This window comes from Pseudophryne corroboree, chromosome 2, assembly GCF_028390025.1.
Source record: "Pseudophryne corroboree isolate aPseCor3 chromosome 2, aPseCor3.hap2, whole genome shotgun sequence".
NCBI lineage: Eukaryota > Metazoa > Chordata > Amphibia > Anura > Myobatrachidae > Pseudophryne > Pseudophryne corroboree.
In genome coordinates, this window is record NC_086445.1 from 181084838 (window position 1) to 181110197 (window position 25360).

Sequence of the window (25360 nt, forward strand, 5' to 3'; positions counted from 1 at the left end):
GCGCCGCAAAAGGGGCAGGGCGGGTTTTTGCCTGCTAAAAAACGGGCAGGGCGCGGCGCCCTGCTAAAACAGCCTAGAGTGAACACTAGGCATCCCGAAGCAGAGTCTCCCAACCGGGGTTGGATATGTGTTAACCCTTTCTGTCTCCTTCCCGCAGCCCAACCCTAACCTTTACCTTCCCCAGCAGCCTAACCCTTCCCGGTGGTGCCTAAACCGAAGACTCCCACCCCGCAGCCTTAACCTCCCCTCCCCCCACAGCTCACCAAGCAGGAGTCTCGGCAGCACTCTCTGTATTTCGGTGTTTGGGATTCTGGCGTCTGCGTGCCGATCATATGCCTGAACAGATCCCATAATACAGATATGTGGGTATAGAGTGTGAACAAAGACCCCATCAACAAGTTAAAGTAAAAGTTGTTAACACACTCAGGTAGTAACATGCAGTAAGACATAAGGACCAGTTCAGTTGGAAGACAATGATGACTTCTTTTAACAAAATAGAATAGTGATCTAGGAGGAGGGGTTGGTATTAAGGGAGTGTGGTCAGGATGTGTGGCTGGGAGTTCCTAATTATGGGTTACAGAGCTTTAAACTATTAATAAAGCAAAGATCTTTTGTGAAACACAGCCGAAAAACGTTATAGAAGTATATAGCAGAGTAATAAGTATGCTGGTTATGATTACATCTTTCCAAGAAGATAGGGAAAAGGGATATGTGCCACAAGGCCGCACTAACAATGTCCTAACAATTTGTAGTGATAATAGGGCAGGTTTTGGATTGACAAGGAGTAACGTGTTTGGGGACTGACAGGAGCATTAATAATGGAAGCCATAGAGTAGAACCTCTTTCCAGAACTATTGGCATTTGGGGCCACTCCACAAGAGAACTACAAAAGGATCTACCTGACAACAGCCTCTCCAACATGCATCAGAGGTGGTAGGATAAATGCTGTGTGGTCTAGATTGGAAATAAGAAAGAAGTTGCGTGTGCTTTCTTAAATACTTGAAAAAATGGAAGATTTCGGCACACATTCAAAGAGACAGACCAGAGTGTGAAGATTTGATGAGATCTGTTTCCCACCTGGCCTGATCCTATTCAGCTTTGCGCTATAGGAATTAGGCATTAATTTCCCGATGAGGTTTTTTTTTATATTGGAAACTGCGGGCTTCATGCACAAGATTCTCTAGAGGTTACAGAAAATGTTGAGCTTAACAAAACAAAACAAAAACATTCAAGGTGGGTGCAGTCTTTGAAAGAAATGACTACAGATGAGAATGGCCAGACTTCTTTATGCTGACAAGCAGATGACTGTAGCTGAAATATGCGTTACAACAGTGGTTGCTGAAGAGCTACTGACAGCGGCATCCCGTCTCTCGTGCTCGCCACACTACTGGCCCGGTAGCTGGTTGTGCTCACCCCAGGTTATATTCCCACTCTGTCTGTGGCATGGAGGTGGTCGGGATTACGGTCGTCTGTTTTTTACCGGCTGATGGGATTCCATCCTTGGACTCCTGAAGATTCTCTCTGAATGCACAGCACGTTAAAGTGGATGAGCTAAAGTATCCAAATACCACACTGGTTCCGCTCCTGTCATCTAAGAAAAGGAAACTTTAGCTACAGTGAAGTACAGGGTCACCAAAACCAGGTGGAAGGGTCAGAATTTGGCACAAACATTGTTCCATCCTTCCTTATGTCAGTGGTTCAGGCTGATGATATAATGTGCAGGGAATGTTTTCTTTAAGTTTCTTAATACCAATTGTTTTGTTTAAATGCGATAGCCTGCCTGGCTTTTGTCGCAGACATTGTGCATCCCTGTATGGCCACATACAGTCTAGCCATCTTCTAATGCCTTCTTCCAGTATGATGATGCTCCCTGTTACAAAGCGCATGTCATTTCAAGCTGGTTTCCATGTACATGACGAGGAGGTCCGTGTACTCCAAGGCCTTCAGTCACTAGCTCTCATTCTGGTAGAGGATCATACGATGTAGCGGAGATTTGCAGCATGAATGTGCTGCCGATAAATCAACATCAACTGCGTGATGCTATCCTGTCACTATGGGCCAAAATCTCTAAGGAATGTTTCCAACACCTTGTTGAATCCATTCTACAAACCAGGTTGTTCTGGGACCAAAGGGATTTCTCGCCTATGCTAGGACGGTGTTGCCTAATAAAGTGATATTTGAGTTCATGTTTAGTTATTAGACTACTTGGAGCACTGCGTGTTCTAGAAGCATCTGTTTGTTGCTGTGCAGCGTAGAAAATTTACAATAAAACAAAACTGCAGATCTAATTTTGAAAACTGAACTACCCTTCAAAGAAACCAGAACTGCCTTGTTATGTTTATTTTAAAATGTCTGTTATGTTGCTGCTAAATTAAATAACAACCTTTATACATTTCCAGTCTCAACATCATGGCATAGCAACGAGGATGATATGTATAGAGCCGCCCCAATTGATCGTTCCATCCTGCCTACGGCTCCCCGAGCTGCACGTGAACCTAACGTGGACCGAAGTCGCCTCCCTAAAAGCCCTCCCTTCACTGCCTTCCTTGGAAATCTTCCCTATGATGTGTCTGAAGAATCCATACAGAAGTTCTTCAGGGGACTCAATGTGAGTAGTGGCTTGTGTCAGGTTTCGATGTGATTAGTATATATTTCTCTTACGTCCTAGAGGATGCTGGGGTCCATATTTGTACCATGGGGTATAGACAGGTCCACCAGGAGCCATTGGCACTTCAAGAGTTTAACAGTGTAGGTTGGCTCCTCCCTCTATGCCTCTCCTACCAGTCTCCGTTTAGAAAATGTGCCCGGAGGAGCCGGTTACAGCTAGGGGAGCTCTACTGAACTTCTTTAGAAAAGTTAATTTTAGAGTGTGTTGTTTTTTTTTTTTTTACAGGGAGGCTGCTGGCAACAGCCTCCCTGCATCGAGGGACTGAGGGGGGGGGGGGGGGAGGAGCAGTGTCCGCCCTGCAGGGTCTGAGCCACTGTCTCCGCTAACTGGACACTGATCTCCAGAGGGGATAGATCGCTCCCTGCCGCAGGGGAACGCTCACCCCAGCAGCATGCTGCCGCCACCCCCTTACAGAGCTGAAGTGAGGCGAGTGAGTCGGCTCCCTAACAAGCAGGGAGCCGATGTGAAGATGGCGGCTACAGGGTAGGAGCGCAGTACTAACTGCGCTCTGGGGAGCTCAGCGGTACTTAGGTGCGGCGCTGTGAGGGGTGCCCTAAACCTACACTGACCAAAAGGATCTCAGCCAGCACAAAATCCTCAGGCCAGTATAATCTAGGAAGAGCGGGAAGACAGTGCCATTAAGGGGGCGGAGCTTCTCAGAGCAGACCTAGCAGGGTTCAGCGCCATTTTCCTGCCTGCAGACACGCTGCTAGTGGAAGAGCAGTCCCTCCAGCTATCTGTACGGTACCAGAGGGTTGTAGAAAGGAGGGGAGGCTGTGTATAGACTGTTACCTATTAATGGACACAGCGCTGGTTAAGGGTCTCCCTATACCTATATAGCGCTGTGCGTGGGTTGGCTCCAATCTCTCTCTCTCTCTCTCTCTCTCCCTCTCCCTCTCCCTCTCCCTCTCCCTCTCCCTCTCCCTCTCCCTCTCCCTCTCCCTCTCCCTCTCCCTCTCCCTCTCCCTCTCTCTCTCTCTCTCCCCCCTCTCTCTCCCCCTCCATGGCAGCGGGGATCTCCATGTTCGTCTCGGCTCGGAGGGGTCTCTGGCTGCACCAATGGTCTGCGTACGCAAAATCCAGAAGAGTGTGGAGAGCCTACCCTATACAGGTCAGGCTCTGTTTGGGGAGGAGCTGGATGCGTGGATTGCCACGGCTACAGCGGGTAAGTCTCCTTTTCTCCCCTCAGCTGCACCGGCTACGAAGAAGCCTTTTACTCCCAACACGTCAGTCCTTTCGGCCCACTAGGCCTAGAAAGAACAAACCCTCTTGCATCTTTAGAGGTGGTCGTGCCAAATCTGGAATCTCAAACTCTCCCACCTCACAGATTCTTCAAATCAGGCATGCCGGCTTTGCCGACAGAGCTATTCTTCTGGACACTATTCGAAAATTGAAAGTGTCCGAGGTCATTGTTCCATTTCCACCTCATCAGTTGACCAAGGGTTACTATTCGAACCTTTTTGTGGTTCCGAAGCCGGATGCTTCAGTAAGGCCAATTCTGAACTTGAAATCTTTGAACCCTTATCTCAGGGACTTCAAATTCAAGATGGAGTCTCTGAGGGCAGTTATCTCAGGACTGACGGAGGGGGAGTTCCTGGTGTCCCTGAACATCAATGATGCGTACCTCCACATTCCCGTTTGGTCGCTGCATCAGGCTTATCTCAGGTTTGCACTGTTAGACGATCACTATCCGTTTCAGGCACTGCCGTTCGGTCTCTTCACGGCACCGAGGGTCTTCACCAAGGTGGTGGCAGAGATGATGGTTCTCCTCCGCAAGAAGGGGGTGAACAGAATTCAGTATCTGGATGATCTGCTGATCAAGGCATTGTCCAAGGAGAAGTTAAGATCCATTGCTCTCACGACACATCTGCTCAAGGAGCACGGTTGGATTCTGAAGGAGGCTGTCTTTCCTGGGGATGATCCTCGACACGGAGGTGCAGAGGGTGTTTCTACCGGTGGAGAAAGCGTTGGTGATTCAAACCATGGTTCGGGATGTCTTGAAGCCTGCCAGGGTGTCAGTTCATCAGTGCATCCGCCTTCTGGGAAGATGGTTGCCTCCTACGAGGCTCTGCAGTACGGAAGGTTTCATGCTCGCTCCTTTCAACTGGATCTCTTGGACCAGTGGTCGGGATCTCGCCTACACGTGCACCAGAGGATACGTCTGTCTCCGAAACCAGGATTTCGCTTCTCTGGTGGCTACATCTACCACACCTTCTGGAGGGCCGAAAGTTCGGAGTTCAGGACTGGATTCTTTTAACCACGGATTCAAGTCTAAGAGGTTGGGGAGCAGTTGCTCAAGGGGAATCCTTCCAAGGAAGGTGGTCGAGTCAGGAGTCCTTTCTTCCGATAAACATCCTGGAGCTGAGAGCCGTATACAACGGCCTTCTTCAAGCAGCACACCTTGTACAGGATCGGGCTGTTCAGGTGCAGTCTGACAATGTGACCACAGTGGCCTACATAAACTGACAAGGCGGAACGAAGAGCAGGGCTGCAATTTCAGACGTGACAAAGATCCTCCTCTGGGCAGAAAGGCACGCTGTAGTGATGTCGGCAATCTTCATTCCGGGAGTAGTCGGACTTCCTCAACAGACACGATCTCTATCCAGGAGATCGGGGCCTCCATCCGGAGGTGATCTTTGAGGTAACCGGTTGGTGGGGGGTTCCTCAAATAGACATGATGGCCTCCCGCCTTAACAAGAAGCTGCGGGGGTACTGTTCCAGGTCGAGGGACCCACAGGCAGTGGTAGTGGACGCGATAGTAACGCCGTGGGTGTTCACGTCAGTATATGTATTCCCTCCACTTCCTCTACTTCCAAGAGTTCTACAACTTGGAAAAAGAACAAAAGTTCTGGCAATTCTCATTGCTCCATACTGGCCAAGGAGGGCTTGGTATGCGGATCTGCTGGATCTACTGCTGGAAAATCCAAGGCTCCTACCTCTTCGGGAGGATCTTCTACTGCAGGAGCCATTCGCTTATCAAGACTTGCTACGTTTGACGGCATGGCGGTTGAGCGCCAGATCTTAGCTCGGAAGGGTATTCCGAGCGATATTCCTACCCTGATACAGACTAGGAAGGGGGTAACGTCTAAACATTTACCATCGAATTTGGAAAAAATGTGTCTTGGTGTGAATCCAAGACATTTCCTGCGGTGCAGTTTCAATTTGGACTTTTTCTCCTTTTCCAGCAAACGGGTGTAGATATGGGCCTGAGATTGGGCTTCGTCAAGGTCCAGATCTCGGTTTTGTTCATTTTCTTCCAGAAACAAATGGACATCCTCCCTGAGGTTCAGACCTTTTTGAAAGGGGTTCTGCACATCCAGCCTCCCATTGTGGCACCAACGGCACCCTGGTATCTTGATGTGGTGTTGCAGTTCCTGCAATCGGATTGGTTTGAGCCTCTACAGGAGGCTGAAATCCAGTTTCTCACGTGGAAGGCGGTAACTTTGTTGGCCTTGCCTTCGGTGCGACGTGTGCCGGAATTGGGGGCTTTGTCCTGTAAAAGTCCCTATCTGGTCTTCCATGAAGATGGGGTGGAACTCAGGACTCGTCAACAGTTCCTTCCTAAGGTTGTTGGCTTTTCATATCAACCAACCTATTGTGGTGCCAGTGGCTACTGACTCCTCAATTGCTTCAAAGTCCTTGGATGTTTTGATGGCTTTGAAGATTTATGTGAAGAGGACGGCACGTCACAGAAAATCTGACTCTGTTTGTCCACTATTATCCCAAGAAAATTGGGTGTCCTGCTTCTAAGCAGTCGATTTTACGCTGGATCAGGTTCACCATCCAGCATGCATATTCTATGGCAGGATTGGCGTGTCCAAAATCTGTTAAGGCCCACTCTACTCGTATGGTGGGTTCTTCTTTGGTGGCTCTGCTGTACAGCTTTGCCGAACAGCTACTTGGTCTGGATCGAACACGTTTGCTAAGTTTTACAGGTTCGGTGCTTTTGCCTCTGACCTCAAGTTCGGTCAAGCAGTTCTGCAGGAGTCTGCATGCTCTCCCTCTCGTTCTGGGAGCTTTGGTACATCCCCATGGTACTAATATGGACCCCAGCATCCTCTAGGACGTAAGAGAAAATAGGATTTTAATTACCTACCGGTAAATCCTTTTCTCGTAGTCCGTAGAGGATGCTGGGCGCCCGCCCAGCGCTTCTTTATCCTGCAGTGGTTGTTTGGTTCAGTACTGCCATGTTCCTAGGTAAGTTCTGCGGTCTTTACGGTTTCAGTACTGTTTCAGCTGTTGCTGAGTTTTCCGGCATGTTGGCCGGATTCGCCTTGTGTTGTGAGCTGGTATGAATCTTGCCACGGTCTGTGTATTTCCTTCTCTCGAAGTATGTCTTCTCCTCGGGCACAGTTTCTAGAATGAGACTGGTGGGAGGGGCATAGAGGGAGGAGCCAGCCCACACTGTTAAACTCTTAAAGTGCCAATGGCTCCTGGTGGACCTGTCTATACCCCTTGGTACTAATATGGACCCCAACATCCTCCTACGGACTACGAGAAAAGGATTTACCGGTAGGTAATTAAAATCCGACTTTTTTTAATTTTTTTTTGCTTGCCCATTTTACTGCTGGAAACTACAAGTGTTACGATGAGAGGCTATAACGTTCAGTGGTTTGTTATTGCACTGTTTAAAATCGTGCAACATAACTAATTGTCTGTGCAGTCATTTTACAAGTCCGATGTAATATCCAAACAGTAGCTCAATTTTCAACTGTAAAGAGAATAAAATACAGTATTATGAACCTGTTTAACTGTGGTTGGTGTGTTTACAAAGTAGTTATCCTGTGTATATGACTCTTGGTGACTTGTCTTATGCTGTTCTTTGTTCTTCATACCTAGATAAGTGCTGTTCGCTTACCTCGTGAGCCCAGCAATCCAGAGAGATTAAAAGGATTTGGTTATGCAGAATTTGATGACTTGGACTCTCTTCTACGGGCTTTGAGTCTTAATGAAGAAGTAAGTTCATAAGCGATGCATAAGATTAGTGTCTCAAAATTTCCACTCATTAGAACAATGAAAACTTGCACCTGAGGTGCGCGGCAGCTGAGTTTCTGCTCCATGATCTGCATTTCATTCCTTCATAACTAAACCAGTTGTTGCTTACTGGTAGCTGCCATATTTCTTTAGCGGTACACTAAGTGCAGTGAATAGGCTTTTGAACTTGTTTTTGTACATGATTTTTACACAGCACATCTTTAAAAAAAAAAAAAAAAAAATAGATCTACTTTGCAGACAATTCCATGAGCCCACATCATGACAGCTTCCATTCAGCAGGAACTGGGAATGTAGTACAGTTGTTAATTAGTATGAAAAACTAAATGGTAACTTTACAAATGTAAGTCAGTGTTGTGTTTAAAACTGCTATCCGCTTTGAAAAATATTTTCCTAATAAAAAATAAAAAGTGTGTGTGTGTGTGTATATATATATATATATATATATATATATATATATATATGTATGTATATATATATATATATATATATATATATATATATATATATATATATATATATATATGTGTGTGTGTGTGTGTATATCTATATATCTATCTCTCATCCCCTTCCAGTCAGACTGCCGTGTTTAGGTTCACATGGGTGTATCTTATTTCTTAGTGCTGCAAGTCCATTTCTCTAACGTCCTAAGTGGATGCTGCGGACTCCGTAAGGACCATGGGGAATAGCGGCTCCGCAGGAGACTGGGCACATCTAAAGAAAGCTTTAGGACTATCTGGTGTGCACTGGCTCCTCCCCCCATGACCCTCCTCCAAGCCTCAGTTAGATCTTTGTGCCCGAACGAGAAGGGTGCACACTAGGGGCTCTCCTGAGCTTCTTAGTGAAAGTTTTAGTTTAGGTTTTTCATTTTCAGTGAGACCTGCTGGCAACAGGCTCACTGCATCGAGGGACTAAGGGGAGAAGAAGCGAACTCACCTGCGTGCAGAGTGGATTGGGCTTCTTAGGCTACTGGACATTAGCTCCAGAGGGACGATCACAGGCCCAGCCTGGATGGGTCCCAGAGCCGCGCCGCCGGCCCCCTTACAGAGCCAGAAGGCAGAAGAGGTCCGGAAAATCGGCGGCAGAAGACGTCCTGTCTTCAACAAGGTAGCGCACAGCACTGCAGCTGTGCGCCATTGCTCTCAGCACACTTCACACTCCGGTCACTGAGGGTGCAGGGCGCTGGGGGGGGGGGGCGCCCTGAGACGCAATAAAAAACACCTTTGATGGCAAAAAATGCATCACATATAGCTCCTGGGCTATATGGATGCATTTAACCCCTGCCAGAATACATAAAAAAACGGGAGATAGGCTCCGCCCCCTTATCGGCGGCCTTATCTCCTCAGCACACTGGCGCCATTTTCCCTCACAGCTCCGTTGGAGGGAAGCTCCCTGTCTCTCCCCTGCAGTCACTACACTACAGAAAGGGTTAAAAAAGAGAGGGGGGGCACAAATTACGCGCAGTATTAAGATACAGCAGCTATAAGGGGAAAAACACTTATATAAGGTTATCCCTGTATATATATATATATATAGCGCTCTGGTGTGTGCTGGCAAACTCTCCCTCTGTCTCCCCAAAGGGCTAGTGGGGTCCTGTCCTCTATCAGAGCATTCCCTGTGTGTGTGCTGTATGTCGGTACGTTTGTGTCGACATGTATGAGGAGAAAAATGATGTGGAGACGGAGCAGATTGCCTGTAATAGTGATGTCACCCCTTAGGGGGTCGACACCTGAGTGGATGAACTGTTGGAAGGAATTACGTGACAGTGTCAGCTCTGTATAAAAGACAGTGGTTGACATGAGACAGCCGGCTACTCAGCTTGGGCCTGTCCAGACGTCTCATAGGCCGTCAGGGGCTCTAAAGCGCCCGTTACCTCAGATGGCAGATATAGACGCCGACACGGATACTGACTCCAGTGTCGACGGTGAAGAGACAAATGTGACTTCCAGTAGGGCCACACGTTACATGATTGAGGCAATGAAAAATGTTTTACACATTTCTGATAATACGAGTACAGTGATCGCAAATACTCGCTATAGCGCGTATTTTCCGCGCTATAAGCAGTAAGGGACCCAGTTTTCAAAAATCAGCGGGTCCCACAGGACGCGCTGTGATTACCGCTCTGCTGCACACCGCGATCAGCCAGTGTAATAATCCTCCTGCTGCCTCCCCTTCCAATTGGTGCTGCTGCGCTGCCGTGAGCTCCCCGCCCCCCGTCACTGATAGACAGGGAGGGTGGAGCATGGTTGGTGCCGCCTCCCCATCCCCTTACAATTGGTGCTGCGCTGCCGTGAGCCCCCCCCCCCCCCCCCCCGGTCAGTGATAGACAGGGAGGGTGGAGCATGGTTGGAGCCGCCTCCCCGTCTCCTTACAATTGCTGCTGTGAGCTCCCCGTCCCCCCGGGTCAGAGGCGGACAGGTCCCAAGGGTCTTGTAAAATCCCTCCGCTGCTTACTAGGAGTCGGCTCTCAGCTGCATCTTCCCGCTGATGACACCTCACAGTGGGGGACATGGAGAGAGCGCGCTGCCGCCGATTGATAGGGGGGATGTTCCCCCTCGGGCCCGTATACGGGCCACTGACAGTTTAAATAGCATTATTGCAGGCCCCGGCAGACTGTCAGCGCAGTGAATGTAGTGTGACAGCTGCTGGGTGCCTGCTCCGCCTCCCCAGTCTCCAAATATCACCGCTGTAGTTTCCTGCGGGGGAGGGACATGATGCGGGCCGCCGCCCAATCAACAGCTCGTGATCGGTGCTGAGTGCCTGTATGTGCTGGAGTGGTATGGATGGTGTGGAAGCTGCAAGGGCAAATGGGGAATGGAGGTGGGCTCCTGCAGTGATGGATTGCCCATGCCTGCCCCCCACACTTTTACCTAAAGGCAGCTGTGAAACAACAGAAAAATATGGGGGAAGGGGCAATAGAAGTGACGCCACTATGGTCCTCCTGGTCATTTCCATAGGGGACACAGCTCCTCCTCTACACATGCTGCGCTCCCTATTATGAGCTCCTTCAGCAGTGCGTTACAGGCTCTGCAATGCAGCTCTGCCCCAGCTTTATAAATCACTGTACAGCTGACTTCCCTAATCCCAACTAAAGTATGTGTTATCCCCCCTGCCCAAGTGTGTGTGCCACAGGCCCTAGTAACCCTGTATGTGTCCCTCCAAAGTCCCCAGTATGTGTCACCATATCCTCCCCACCAAGACCCAGTGTGTGTGTGTTTGTCACCCAGGACCCTGTATGTGAACTCCTCCCCCCAATGTGTGTCACCATGTCCCCATCAAGACCCTGTATACGTGTGTGCCACCATGTCCCCCCCTCATGCCAGTGTATTTGTGAAATCAGGTCATCCCCAGGCCCCAGCGTGTATGTCACCATGGCCGCCTCCCCTAAGCCCCAGTGTTTTTTTTTATATGCCCCACCCCCCATTATTATGCATATCACCATGCCCATCCAGTCCTCAATATATGTATTCATGTCGCCCCATGCCCATATTTGTATCTTATAAAAGGAGTAATGGGCAAAGAAGAAAATATAACCAGATGTCCCTCTATTTTCTTCTCTGCTCATTACTCCTTTTATATCTGTACCCCCACCTTTTATCATTTATTCTTACCACTCACTTTTCCCCTGTGCCCTTCACAAACCACTATTTTGTTCCTGCCATCCCCTTTCTTCCACTTCTGCCCTCTTCCTTCCTCCTCATCTTCTGCTGAAGGTGATTGAGTCCTGCTGTGAAGCGGTCAGAAGCGACATGGTGAAACCGGAGGATGGCAGGTAAGCATCATTTTATCAATTGATGCTATGTGCTTTTAGCCTAAAGCAGAAGTTTTCACTGAAATCTGCAGAAGGCAAATTAGCGCTGCAGATCGCAGTCCCCATTATATATGGGGACTACGGTCTTACCCCTATGTACCTAGCTCCAAAAAGCATTGCTTTTCAGAGTGTAGTCCTGCTGACACTTAGGGGTGCCGCAAAAAAAATTGAGACACTAAGGGTGCCGTGAACAAAGAAAGTTCAAGAACCTTCTGGATTAAGGTACAGTAGTAGCACGTGCCGCCTTCCCCACCTCACTCTTTCCTCTCTCTCTCTCTGAAGGGTCCGCCCTTTGGACACAGGGACATACGCAATTCTCTGATCACGCTGTCGCCGCAGCCCACCCCCCATCGGTTCGCACGCGCCTGTGTTGCCCGGGCCGCACCCCCTAAACGGCGGCCACATGCCGCCGGACCGCCCCCTCCCGCCTCTGCCTGTCAATCAGGCAGATGCAATCGCAGAGCTGAGACAGCCGACGGCTGTCTGGCATGCACTGCGGCACCAGTGCATGCGCAGTTCAGACCTGATCGACTGCTGTGCGAAAACACACAGCAGCGATCAGGTCTGAATTAGGCCCCCAGGTTGTCAGTGCTATGGATTATTTGTGGGAGGGGGTCTCAAATTGGTATCTTGCTTAGGGCCCCATGAGATCTAAATCCGCCTCTGCCCCAGGTCACTGATAGACATTGCTGCGCCTCCCCTCACTCACAGTCGGCCCGACACAGCAGAGAGAGCGGCACCCAGAACGGAGCAGTGATTACCTGGCGGCGGGGGCAGGACAGCATGTCAGGCACAGTGTCTATGGAGCTCGGACCTGGGGGCAGGCAGCAGGAGACGCGGAGTGGAAAGAGCTCTGTTCTCGGCTAATTCCTTAATCCGCAGCTACTCCCAGGTTGTGACCTTATCGTCATGGATTCCCTGCCATTCTCAGCACCCAGCAACTCGGTAACAGGGATGGGCAGCTTGTGTCTGTATATATACACACGTGTATACATGTGTGTCGATGTTTGTGTACTTATAATAAGTATGTGTGTGTCTGTATCGTGCTCTGCCTGGCGCAATGTGTATAATAACGTGCTGTGCCTGGTGCAATGTGTATAATAACGTGCTGTGCCTGGTGCAATGTGTATAATAACGTGCTGTGCCTGGCGCAATGTGTATAATAACGTGCTGTGCCTGGTGCAATGTGTATAATAACGTGCTGTGCCTGGCGCAATGTGTATAATAACGTGCTGTGCCTGGCGCAATGTGTATAATAACCTGCTGTGCCTGGCGCAATGTGTATAATAACGTGCTGTGCCTGGCGCAATGTGTATAATAAAAGTGCTGTGCCTGGCACAATGTGTGTAACATGCTCTATCTGGCGCATTGTGCATAGGAGGTTCTACCTGGTGCAATGTGTATAAGCGGCACTATTATGTGGTCACGCTCCATCCCTATGAAACCACGCCCCTAAAATTTTGCACCTATGCTTTCCAGCCTGGCAGGTGGAACACCAATACACTTTCTGCCTAAGGGCACCAAAATGTCTAGTTACACCTCTGGTGCAGGGTGTCCTGCATGCTTCACAGCCCAGCAGCATTGTCACCCTATCCCCCCACCTTGCAACACTTTTGTAGTGTCCAAACAAGTTTAAGATTAATACGAACCTTCATTCCAATGGGACCCAGAAAAAGACCGGTAGGACCCCAATTTTTAAAAGTGAGGGGTCCCTGGGACCCACTTTTTTTTGGGCTCAGCGCGATCACTGCGAGTACCACCAAAAAGGGGTATTATGTTCGGTGAGGAAAAACTACCTGTAGTTTTCCTGAATCTGAGAAATTAAATGAGGTGTGTGATGATGCGTGGTTTTCCCCCGATAACAATTGATAATTTCTAAAATGTTATTGGCATTATAACCTTTCCCGCCAGAGGTTAGGGTGCGTTGGGAAACACCCCCTAGGGTGGATAAAGCGCTCACACGCTTGTAAGGGCTCTACCCTCTCCTGAGATGGCCGCCCTTAAGGATCCTGCTGATAGAAAGCAGGAGGGTATCCTAAAATGTATTTACACACATACTGGTGTTATACTGCGACCAGCAATCGCCTCAGCCTGGATGTGCAGTGCTGGGTTGGCGTGGTCGGATTCCCTGACTAAAAATATTGATACCCTAGATAGGGACAGTATATTTTTGCCTATAGAGCATTTAAAAGATGCATTTCTGTATATGCGTGATACACAGCGGAATATTTGCCGACTGGCATCAAGTCTAAGTGCGTTGTCCATTTCTACCAGTAGAAGGTTATGGACACGTCAGTGGTCAGGTGATGCGTATTCCAAACGGCATTTGGAAGTATTGCCTTATAAAGGGAGGAGTTATTTGGGGTCGGTCTTTCAGACCTGGTGGCCACGGCAACAGCTGGGAAATCCACGTTTGTACCCCAGGTCGCCTCTCAACATGAGAAGACGCCGTATTATCAGGCGCAGTCTTTTCGTGGACAAGCGGGCAAAAGGTTCCTCATTTCTGCCCCGTGACAGAGGGAGAGGAAAAAGGCTGCAGAAATCAGCCAGTTCCCAGGAACAGAAACCCTCTCCCGCCTCTGCCAAGCCCTCAGTATGACGATGGGGCTTTACAAGCAGAATCAGGCACGGTGGGGGGCCCGTCTCATTGAATTTCAGCGCGCAGTGGGCTCACTCGCAAGTAGACCCCTGGATCCTTCAGGTGATATCTCAGGGGTACAAATTAGAATTCGAGACGTCTCCCCCTCGCCGTTTCCTAAAGTCGGCTTTACCGATGTCTCCTTCTGACAGGGAGACAGTTTTGGAAGCCATTCACAAGCTGTATTCCCAGCAGGTGATAATCAAGGTACCCCTCCTGCAACAGGGAACGGGGTATTATTCCACACTGTTGTGGTACCGAAGCCGGACGGCTCGGTGAGACCGATTCTAAATCTAAAATCTTTGAACACTTACATACAGAGGTTCAAATTCAAGATTGAGTCACTCAGAGCAGTGATTGCGAACCTGGAAGAAGGGGACTACATGATGTCTCGGGACATCAAGGATGCTTACCTTCATGTCAAAATTGACCCTTCTCATCGAGGGTACCTCAGGTTTATGGTACAGAACTGTCACTATCAGTTCAGACGCTGCCGTATGGATGGTCCACGGCACCCCGGGTCTTTACCAAGGTAATGGCCGAAATGATGATATTTCTTCGAAGGAAGGGAATTTTAGTTATCCCTTACTTGGACGATTCCCTGATAAGGGTAAGATCCAGGGAACAGTTGGAGGTCGGTGTAGCACTATCTCAGGTAGTGTTGCGGCAGCACGATTGGATTCTCAATATTCCAAAATCGCAGCTGGTTCCGACGACTTGTCTTCTGTTCCTAGGGATGATCCTGGACACAGTCCAGAAAAAGGTGTTTCTCCCGGAGGAGAAAGCCAGGGAGTTATCCGAGCTAGTCAGGAACCTCCTAAAACCGAGCCAAGTCTCAGTGCATCAATGCACAAGGGTTCTGGGTAAAATGGTGGCTTCCTACGAAGCAATCCCATTCGGCAGATTCCACGCAAGAACTTTCCAGTGGGACCTGCTGGACAAATGGTCCGGGTCGCATCTTCAGATGCATCAGCGGATAACCCTGCCACCAAGGACAAGGATGTCCCTCCTGTGGTGGTTGCAGAGTGCTCATCTTCTAGAGGGCCGCAGATTCGGCATTCAGGACTGGGTCCTGGTGACCACGGATGCCAGCCTGCGAGGCTGGGGAGCAGTCACACAGGGAAGGAATATCCAGGGCTTATGGTCAAGCCTGGAGACATCACTTCACATAAATATCCTGAAGCTAAGGGCCATTTACAATGCTCTAAGCTTAGCAAGACCTCTGCTTCAAGGTCAGCCGGTGTTGATCCAGTCGGACAACATCACGGCAGTCACCCACGTAAACAGACAGGGTGGCACAAGAAGCAGGAGGGCAATGGCAGAAGCTGCAAGGATTCTTCGCTGGGCGGAAAATCATGTGATAGCACTGTCAGCAGTATTCATTCCGGGAGTGGACAACTGGGAAGCAGACTTCCTCAGCACGACCTCCACCCGGGAGAGTGGGGACTTCACCCAGAAGTCGTCCACATGATTATAAACCGTTGGGAAAAAACTCGACAGGTATTGCACCAGGTCAAGGGACCCTCAGGCAATAGCTGTAGACGCTCTGGTAACACCGTGGGTGTACCAGTCAGTGTATGTGTTCCCTCCTCTGCCTCTCATACCCAAGGTACTGAGATTGATAAGATGGAGAGGAGTAAGCACTATATTCGTGGCTCCGGATTGGCCAAGAAGGACTTGGTAACCGGAACTTCAAGAGATGCTCACGGAGGATCCGTGGCCTCTACCTCTAAGAAGGGACCTGCTCCAGCAAGGACCCTGTCTGTTCCAAGACTTACCGCGGCTGCGTTTTGACGGCATGGCGGTTGAACGCCGGATCCTGAAGGAAAAAAGGCATTCCGGATGAAGTCATCCCTATCCTGATCAAAGCCAGGAAGGATGTAACCGCAAAACATTATCACTGCATTTGGCGAAAATATGTTGCGTGGTGCGAGGCCAGTTAGGCCCGACGGAGGAAATTCAACTGGGTCGATTCCTACATTTCCTGCAAACAGGAGTGTCTATGGGCCTGAAATTGGGGTCCATTAAGGTTCAAATTTCGGCCCTGTCAATTTTCTTCCAAAAAGAACTAGCTTCAGTCCCTGAAGTTCAGACGTTTGTAAAAGGGGTACTGCATATACAGCCTCCTTTTGTGCCTCCAGTGGCACTTTGGGATCTCAATGTAGTTTTCGGGTTCCAAAAGTCACATTGGTTTGAACCACTTAAATCTGTGGAGTTAAAATATCTCACATGGAAAGTGGTCATGCTGTTGGCCCTGGCCTGGGCCAGGCGCGTGTCAGAATTGGCGGCTTTATCCTGTAAAAGCCCTTATCTGATTTTCCATTCGGACAGGGCGGAATTGAGGACTCGTCCTCAGTTTCTCACTAAGGTGGTTTCAGCGTTTCACCTGAACCAACCTATTGTGGTGCCTGCGGCTACTAGGGACTTGGAGGACTCCAAGTTGCTAGACGTTGTCAGGGCCCTGAAAAAATGTTTCCAGGACGGCTGGAGTCAGGAAAACTGACTCGCTGTTTATCCTGTATGCACCCAACAAGCTGGGTGCTCCTGCTTCTGAGCAGACTATTGCTCGTTGGATTTGTACTACAATTCAGCTTGCACATTCTGTGGCAGGCCTGCCACAGCCAAAAATCTGTAAATGCCCACTCCACAAGGAAGGTGGGCTCATCTTGGGCGGCTGCCCGAGGGGTCTCTGCTTTACAACTTTGCCGAGCAGCTACTTGGTCAGGAGCAAATACGTTTGTAAAATTCTACAAAATTGATACCCTGGCTGAGGAGGACCTGGAGTTCTCTCATTTGGTGCTGCAGAGTCATCCGCACTCTCCCGCCCGTTTGGGAGCTTTGGTATAATCCCCATGGTCCTTACGGAGTCCCCAGCATCCACTTAGGACGTTAGAGAAAATAAGAATTTACTTACCGATAATTCTATTTCTCGTAGTCCGTAGTGGATGCTGGGCGCCCATCCCAAGTGCGGATTGTCTGCAATACTGGTACATAGTTATTGTTACCAAAAAAATCGGGTTATTACTGTAGTGAGCCATCTTTTCTAGAGGCTCCTCTGTTATCATGCTGTTAACTGGGTTCAAATCACAAGTTGTACGGTGTGATTGGTGTGGCTGGTATGAGTCTTACCCGGGATTCAAAATCCTTCCTTATTGTGTACGCTCGTCTGGGCACAGTATCCTAACTGAGGCTTGGAGGAGGGTCATGGGGGGAGGAGCCAGTGCACACCAGATAGTCCTAAAGCTTTCTTTAGATGTGCCCAGTCTCCTGCGGAGCCGCTATTCCCCATGGTCCTTACGGAGTCCCCAGCATCCACTACGGACTACGAGAAATAGAATTATCGGTAAGTAAATTCTTATTTTTAGGTTTGTTTTGTTACAGCTAATCACAGTTTATATTCAGGGTACAAAACGCAGCCTTCAGCCTGACTTCCCTGTATAGCAGCCATATTCAATATGTGGCCCTCCAGCTTCTGTCGAACTACACATCACTACATGCCAAAGTATTCCTATTCGGGCATGCTGGGATGTGTAATTGCATATCCACTCGGAGGGCCGCATGTCTAATAAACCTGATGTATCGTATCGTTTCTGGTCAGGATCAGCTCATGGTGCAGTTAAAGAAGTTAATGCAATAAAAGCAGTTGATATACAGATGTAGCTATGCTAATGAAGCGGTCGCCTGCCTGCATGCCATGTAGCATGCTACTTCGCAGTTAAAGAAGTATGGCTACACCTGTAAGCAGGTGAGTAAAAGTCCAGTGCTCTGTAAATCCTCATAAATTTCCTAACTGGCTTACATAAATAAAATTAAATAAAAGGGACCTGAAAATCTAAATCCAGTAGTTAATATCTCAGAAATAGCGAACTTTTTGGCACAAGTGATAGCAGTGCCGTGCTGTTGAGAAGTTCCGTGCACATAAAGCACTCGCTAGTTGTTGAAAGGTGATGTGGCTGCATGTGCAGGTTGTGGTTTCATCATGGTTCCCACTAGCTGTGGTCTAGCGCTGACAGATGAGAGAGGAGGTGGGGGAAATGGTGGACTGGAATCGGTGGCACTGTGATTGGTTGACAGGTGGTGGAGGTTGTGAGGCATTCTCTCACCGCTGTTCTGCATAGAGCTATGTATAAATAGATGTATGCTGCTGCAAGGCCACGTTTTATGCGTATCTGGCTCCAGGATGTTGGGAGGTATTCTATGGCAGGCTTAATTATTTGCAGTTATAGCATTTGACATTAGATTTTTGAATTTATTACTGGACATAGAATAAAGAGTTTTGTTTGTGCCGTTTTCCCTATCATGTGGGGGGGGGGGACGCCCAGCAGAGGGCTAGTCCGTCCCACATGCCTACGCAGCAGTCACCGGGACGCCATCTTTTGGGTCGTAGCGGCTGCATGTGACTTCACGCAGCCGCCGCGACCTGCCCCACAAATGGTCTGGACGCACCTCTGTTGTCCTGACCGTGCCCACCATACAGTGCGTTGATGCCGTCACCGCTCCCTTAGACTTAAGTTGAAGAGAACGCAGTTTAAGACCTTGAACACACTGCCATACACACATGGACTGAAATCGCTTCATAGAGATTTCAGCACAATAGCGTTTAGTCCTGAATCGGGGCCATAATCCTCTGTTTGAATTAATTTTATTCTATAGGAAATGGTGCAATTTTTAAAGGCTCACTAAACCCTCTTATCAAGTATACAAATCGAGAAAAGTATATTTCGGGCCTGGCGCTAGTTAATGATTATAACCAGTGTAGCATGTGTGCAATCACAGCTGTGTAGAGCAATGCAAAATCTCTAACAAAAAGGCTGTCCGAAAGAACACTGCAGCGCTGCTGTAGTACAAACTTAACATACTATACAATTTGTAACAATTTAATTAGAATTTAAAAAAATTGATCAACATATTTACATTAGGATAAAATAATGTAACTCTGCATCAGCAGTTCAAACACCCAGTAAATAACAAAAGTAGATGTTAAAGGCTGTATATTAATGGGTCTCCATAGTCACTGTTTTAGCAAACAAAATGGCAATATAAATTGTCCAATAGCAGTTTCTCTTCCATCTAAACTCCCTGCTCAAACTCCTGTTCGGATGCCGAAAGTGCCCAGTTTCAACACATTTTCTCTTACGTCCTAGAGGATGCTGGGGACTCCGTAAGGACCATGGGGTATAGACGGGCTCCGCAGGAGAGAGGGCACCTAAAATTAACTTTGACTATGGGTGTGCACTGGCTCCTCCCTCTATGCCCCTCCTCCAGACCTCAGTTAGATATTGTGCCCAGAGGAGAATGGGTGCACTGCAGAGAGCTCTCCAGAGTTTTCTGTTGAAAAAGAATTTTGTTAGGTTTTTTTATTTTCAGGGAGTCCTGTTGGCAACAGGCTCCCTGCATCGTGGGACTGAGGAGAGAGAAGCAGAGCTGGCTTGTCAAGTTGGGCACTGCTTCTAAGGCTACTGGACACCATTAGCTCCAGAGGGAGTCTGAACACAGGTCTCGCCTGGGGTTCGTCCCGGAGCCGCGCCTCCGTCCTCCTCACAGATGCCGAAGATAGAAGCCGGGTGAGTATGAGAAGGCAGAAGACATCTTAGGCGGCAGAAGACATCAGATCTTCATGAGGGCGCGCCATTGCTCCCAGTCTCACACACACAGCAGCACTGAAGGGCGAGGGGGGCGGCGGCGCCCTGGGCAGCAATATTCCTCACTTTTGGGCAAATTCAGATAGACTTACTGCCTCCGCAGCCTAATCTAAGATCCCCAGCCATTTTAATAGAGAAGTCACTGGGACCGAAGCCCGCCGTCGGGTGGGCGGGGCTTGATCCTCAGCACTAAGCAGCGCCATTTTCTCCACAGAAGCTGCATGCATGAACGCTGGCTCCCTGGTCTCTCCCCTGCTGAGCTTCACAGGCTGGGAAAAAGAGGAGGGGGGCACATTAGCGACACAGTGAGTGGGAATTGGTATATTCTATATAAAAAAGCGCTATCTGGTCATATTTTTTCCAGTGTTTTTAAGCGCTGGTGTGTGCTGGCATACTCTCTCTCTCTGTCTCTCCTAAGGGCCTGGTTGGGGTTTTGTCCCCTTATAGGTTAATCCCTGTGTTTGTGGGGTGTCGGTACGTGTGTGTCGACATGTCTGAGGCGGAAGGCTTCTCCAAGGAGGAGGTGGAGCAAGTGAGTGGTGTGTCCCCGTCGGTTGTGCCGACTCTTGATTGGATGGACATGTGGCATATGTTGAATGCAAGTGTGGCATCTTTACATAAAAGGCTTGATGAGGCTGAATTAGGGGGGACATCCTCGGATTGGACCGACTCACAGGGCCCGTCGGGGTCTCAAAAGCGTCCCTTAACACAAGACACTACTACCGACACGGATTCTGATTCCAGTATCGACTACGACGAAGTAAAATTGTACCCTAGGGTGACTAAAACCATTCAGTGTATGATTGTGGCAATAAGGGATGTGTTGCATATTGAGGATGAACCCTCGGTCCCCGACACATGTTTAAGGGAAAGAAACAGATTATTAATTTTCCCGCATCTCATGAATTAAATGATTTCTTTGGAAAAGCTTGGGAGACTCCGGAAAAGAGACCGCAGATCCCCAAAATAATTTATATGGCATACCCCTTCCCTAAGCAGGACAGGGAGATTTGGGAATCATCCCCCACTGTGGACAAGGCTCTGACGCGCTTGTCCAAGAAAGTGGCGCTACCGCCTCCTGACACAGCGGCCCTTAAGGACCCTGCAGATCGCAGGCAAGAAACTACCTTAAAGTGTATTTATTCTCATACGGGTGCTGTGCTAAGACCGACAATTGCGTTGGCATGGGTGTGTAGCGCAATTGCAGCTTGGACAGTTGAGCTGACAGATCAATTTGATAATATGGATAAGGATACTATATTCTTAACTCTAGCCCATATAAAAGAAGCAGTATTATTTATGAGGGATGCTCAAAGGGACATTGGATTGCTGCTTCTAGGGCCAATGCCATGTCTATCTCAGCGAGAAGATCCTTATAGACTCGCCAATGGACGGGTGATGCGGATTCCAAAAAACATATGGAAGTACTACCCTATAAGGGTGATGTATTGTTTGGGGATGGGCTGATGGACCTGGTTTCCACAGCTACAGCAGGTAAATCAAATGTTTTACCATCTATTCCCCAACAGCAAAAGAAAGTAACACCCTATCAGATGCAGTCCTTTCGGTCGCACAAGTCCAGAAGAGGTCGGGGATCCTCTTTCCTCGCCAGAGGTAAGGGCAGAGGCAAAAGAGCACCTGGTTCGGCAGGTGCCCAGGAACAAAAGTCCTCCCCGGCTGCTCCAAAACCCACAGCATGACGCTGGGGCTCCCCTGAGGGAGTCCGCACCGGTGGGGGCACGTCTTCGACTTTTCAGTCAGGCCTGGGTCAGTTCAGACCTGAATCCCTGGGTGTTGGAAATAGTTTCCCAGGGTTACAAATTGGAATTCGAGGAGGTGCCCCCGCGCCGATTTTTCAAATCGGCCCTACCAGCTTCCACATTGGAAAGGGAGCAGGGAAGAGGTTACTACTCAACCCTATTTGTGGTCCCGAAACCGGACGGTTCAGTCAGACCTATTTTGAATCTGAAATCCCTAAACCTGTACATAAAAAGATTCAAATTCAAAATGGAATCTCTCAGAGCAATAATAGCCAACATGGAGGAGGGGGAGTTTATGGTGTCTCTGGACATAAAGGATGCGTACCTTCATGTCTCCATATATGCCCCCCATCAGGAATACCTGAGATTCGCTGTACAGGATTGTCATTACCAATTTCAGACGTTGCCGTTTGGACTTTCCACGGCCCGATGATTTTCATCATGATAAAGGCGGAAATTATAGTGGTCCTGCGCAAGCATGGAGTCACAATTATCCCATACTTGGACGATCTCCTGATAAAAGCGAGATCCAGGGAGAAATTACTGAGCAGTGTGGCGCTCTCTCTGAGAGTGCTCCAGCATCACGGATTCTAAATCTACCGAAGTCACAGTTGATTCCGACAACTCGACTACCGTTCGTAGGTATGATACTGGATATGGAACAAATGAAGGTCTTTCTCCCAATAGAGAGAGCCCAGGACATCCAGAACATGGTCAGAGACCTGCTAAAACCGAAAAGGGTGTCAGTTCACAAATGCACTCGAGTTCTGGGAAAAATGGTGGCGGCCTACGAGTCCATTCCCTTCGGAAGGTTCCATGCAAGGACTTTTCAATGGGACCTTCTGGACAAGTGGTCCGGGTCCCATCTGCACTTACGTCGGAAAATAACTCTGTCCCCAGGGGCCAGTGTGTGCCTCCTGTGGTGGTTGCAAAGTGCTCACCTGCTGGAGGGTCGCAGATTCGGAATTCAGGATTGGATACTGGTTACCACGGACGCGAGCCTCCGAGGATGGGGAGCGGTTACACAGGGAAAAAAAATTTTCAGGGTCTTAGGTCAGACCAGGAGTCCTGTCTACACATCAATGTGTTGGAACTCAGGGCCATTTACAACGGCCTTCGACAAGCGTAGAGTCTTCTTCGAAACCTACCGGTTCTGATTCAATCAGACAATGTCACAGCAGTGGCTCATGTGAACCGCCAAGGCGGGACAAGAAGCAGAGTCGTGATGGCGGAAGCCACAAGGATTCTTCGCTGGGCGGAAAATCATGTAAGCGCTCTGTCGGCTGTCTTCATTCCGGGAGTGGACAACTGGGAAGCAGACTTCCTCCTCAGACACGATCTCCATCCAGGAGAGTGGGGTCTTCATCAAGAAGTCTTTGCAGACATAACACGTCTTTGGGGAACTCCTCAAATAGACATGATGGCGTCACGCCTCAACAAAAAGCTTCGGAGGTATTGTGCCAGGTCTCGGGACCCTCAGGCAGTGGCAGTAGATGCTCTGATAACACCGTGGCTGTTCAAATCGGTCTACGTGTTTCCTCCTCTTCCTCTTATCACAAAAGTGTTGAGGATCATAAGGCAAAGAAACGTACAGACAATACTCGTTGTCCCAGACTGGCCTCGTAGGGCCTGGTACTCAAATCTACAAGAGATGCTCACAGGAGATCCCTGGCCTCTTCCTCTGAGGGAAGACCTGTTGCAACAGGGGCCCTGTGTATTTCAAGACTTACCGCGGTTACGTTTGACGGCATGGCAGTTGAACGCCGAATCCTAGCGAAAAAGGGGATTCCGGAAGAGGTCATCGCTACTTTAATAAAGGCTATGAAGGAGGTGACGGTTAAGCATTATCACCGTATCTGGCGAAAGTATGTGTCTTGGTGTGAGACCAAGAATGCACCTACGGAAGATTTTCATCTGGGTCGTTTTCTCCACTTCCTACAGACAGGAGTGGATATGGGCCTGAAATTAGGCTCTGTTAAGGTACAGATTTCGGCCCTCTCGATTTTCTTTCAGAAGGAATTTGCTTCTCTTCCAGAAGTCCAGACGTTTGTAAAGGGAGTGCTGCATATCCAGCCCCCTTTTGTGCCTCCAGTGGCACCATGGGACCTGAACGTGGTGTTGCAGTTCCTAAAATCACACTGGTTTGAACCGCTTAACAAGGTTGAGTTTAAATTTCTTACCTGGAAGGTGGTCATGCTGTTGGCCTTGGCATCAGCAAGGCGAGTGTCTGAATTGGTGGCTTTGTCACACAAGAGCCCCTACTTGATTTTTCATGTGGATCGAGCTGAATTGAGGACACGTCGGCAATTTTTGCCTAAAGTGGTTTCTTCATTCCATATGAATCAACCTATTGTGGTGCCTTTGGCTACAAGTGACCTGGAGGATTCCAGATCCCTGGATGTAGTCAGGGCCTTAAAGATTTATATAGCCAGAACGGCTAAAATTAGGAAAACAGAGGCTGTTTGTCCTGTATGCTGCTAATAAGATTGGCGCAGACTATTGCTCGCTGGATCTGTAATACGATTCAGCAGGCTCATTCTACGGCTGGATTGCCGGTACCAAATTCGGTTAAAGCCCATTCCACTAGGAAGGTGGGCTCTTCTTGGGCGGCTGCCCGAGGCATCTTGGCGTTACAGCTTTGTCGAGCGGCGACTTGGTCGGGGTCAAACACTTTTGCTAAATTCTACAAGTTTGATACCCTGGCTGAAGAGGACCTAGCGTTTGCTCAGTCGGTGCTGCAGAGTCATACGCACTCACCCGCCCGATTTGGATGCTTTGGTATAAACCCCATGGTCCTTACGGAGTCCCCAGCATCCTCTAGGACGTAAGAGAAAATAAGATTTTAAACCTACCGGTAAATCTATTTCTCCTAGTCCGTAGAGGATGCTGGGCGCCCGTCCCAGTGCGGAAACTCTGCAAGACTTGTATATAGTTGTTGCTTACATAAGGGTTATGTTACAGTTGGAATAGGTCTTGGACCGTTACTGTTTGTTCATACTGTTAAACTGGTTATGTATGTTCCAGGTTACATGGTATGATTGGTGTGGGCTGGTATGAATCTTGCCCTTGGATTGCTAAATCCTGCCTTGTATTGTCCATCTCCTCTGGGCACAGTTCTCTAACTGAGGTCTGGAGGAGGGGCATAGAGGGAGGAGCCAGTGCACACCCATAGTCAATGTTCATTTTAGGTGCCCTATCTCCTGCAGAGCCCGTCTATACCCCATGGTCCTTACGGAGTCCCCAGCATCCTCTACGGACTAGGAGAAATAGATTTACCGGTAGGTTTAAAATCTTATTTTTTTATTTATTTTTTTCTCGCACCTCAGGAGACTGAAAAAATGTGTCCTCTGCGGCCGCTGGGCACCCAAACAGCAGAACAATTGAATTGCTGCCTTTGGGCACCTTCTAGTGGCGGCTTTGTACAATGCATTTGAATCTGCTCCACAGTATTGCTGGCTGCTGAGATAGAACCTCCCCTAGCTCCTAACATAGTAGCTGTTGCCACTTCATAGACACTCCTTTTATTGTTCAAAGCATTGGAAATATATATTATATATATATCTATTTATTATTATTATTATTTTTTTTAGCTTTACTTAAATTAGTGCTTAGTGTCTCATTCACTCTTTGCAGATACATATTGTGCATATCAAGTTTATTAACTGTACACCTTGGTCTGAAACTGATTAATTTGTGTCTGATACTTCATTGTCGTCAGTATTTGGGGATTTTGATAAAGCTTTTTGCACAGTCGCCAACAAATCCCCTTTGTGTAACTGTCTGTGACGGACTGTACTCGTGTGATCTCTAAACACAGAACTGCTGAGTGTTGCAGATTATCCATTGTGT

The 25360-nt window shown here is 48.6% G+C and overlaps 1 protein-coding gene across 4 annotated transcripts in view; it reads left to right on the forward strand.

The window, feature by feature from the left end:
- EIF4B (eukaryotic translation initiation factor 4B) overlaps positions 1-25360 on the forward strand; it is a 161890-nt gene that overhangs the window by 8869 nt on the left and 127661 nt on the right. For all 4 annotated transcript variants that reach the window (XM_063952081.1, XM_063952079.1, XM_063952080.1 and 1 more), the window contains exons 3-4: positions 2400-2608; positions 7508-7624. In XM_063952081.1, coding sequence (XP_063808151.1) covers positions 2400-2608; positions 7508-7624 — 326 coding nt within the window. The remainder of the gene's footprint in view (positions 1-2399; positions 2609-7507; positions 7625-25360) is intronic.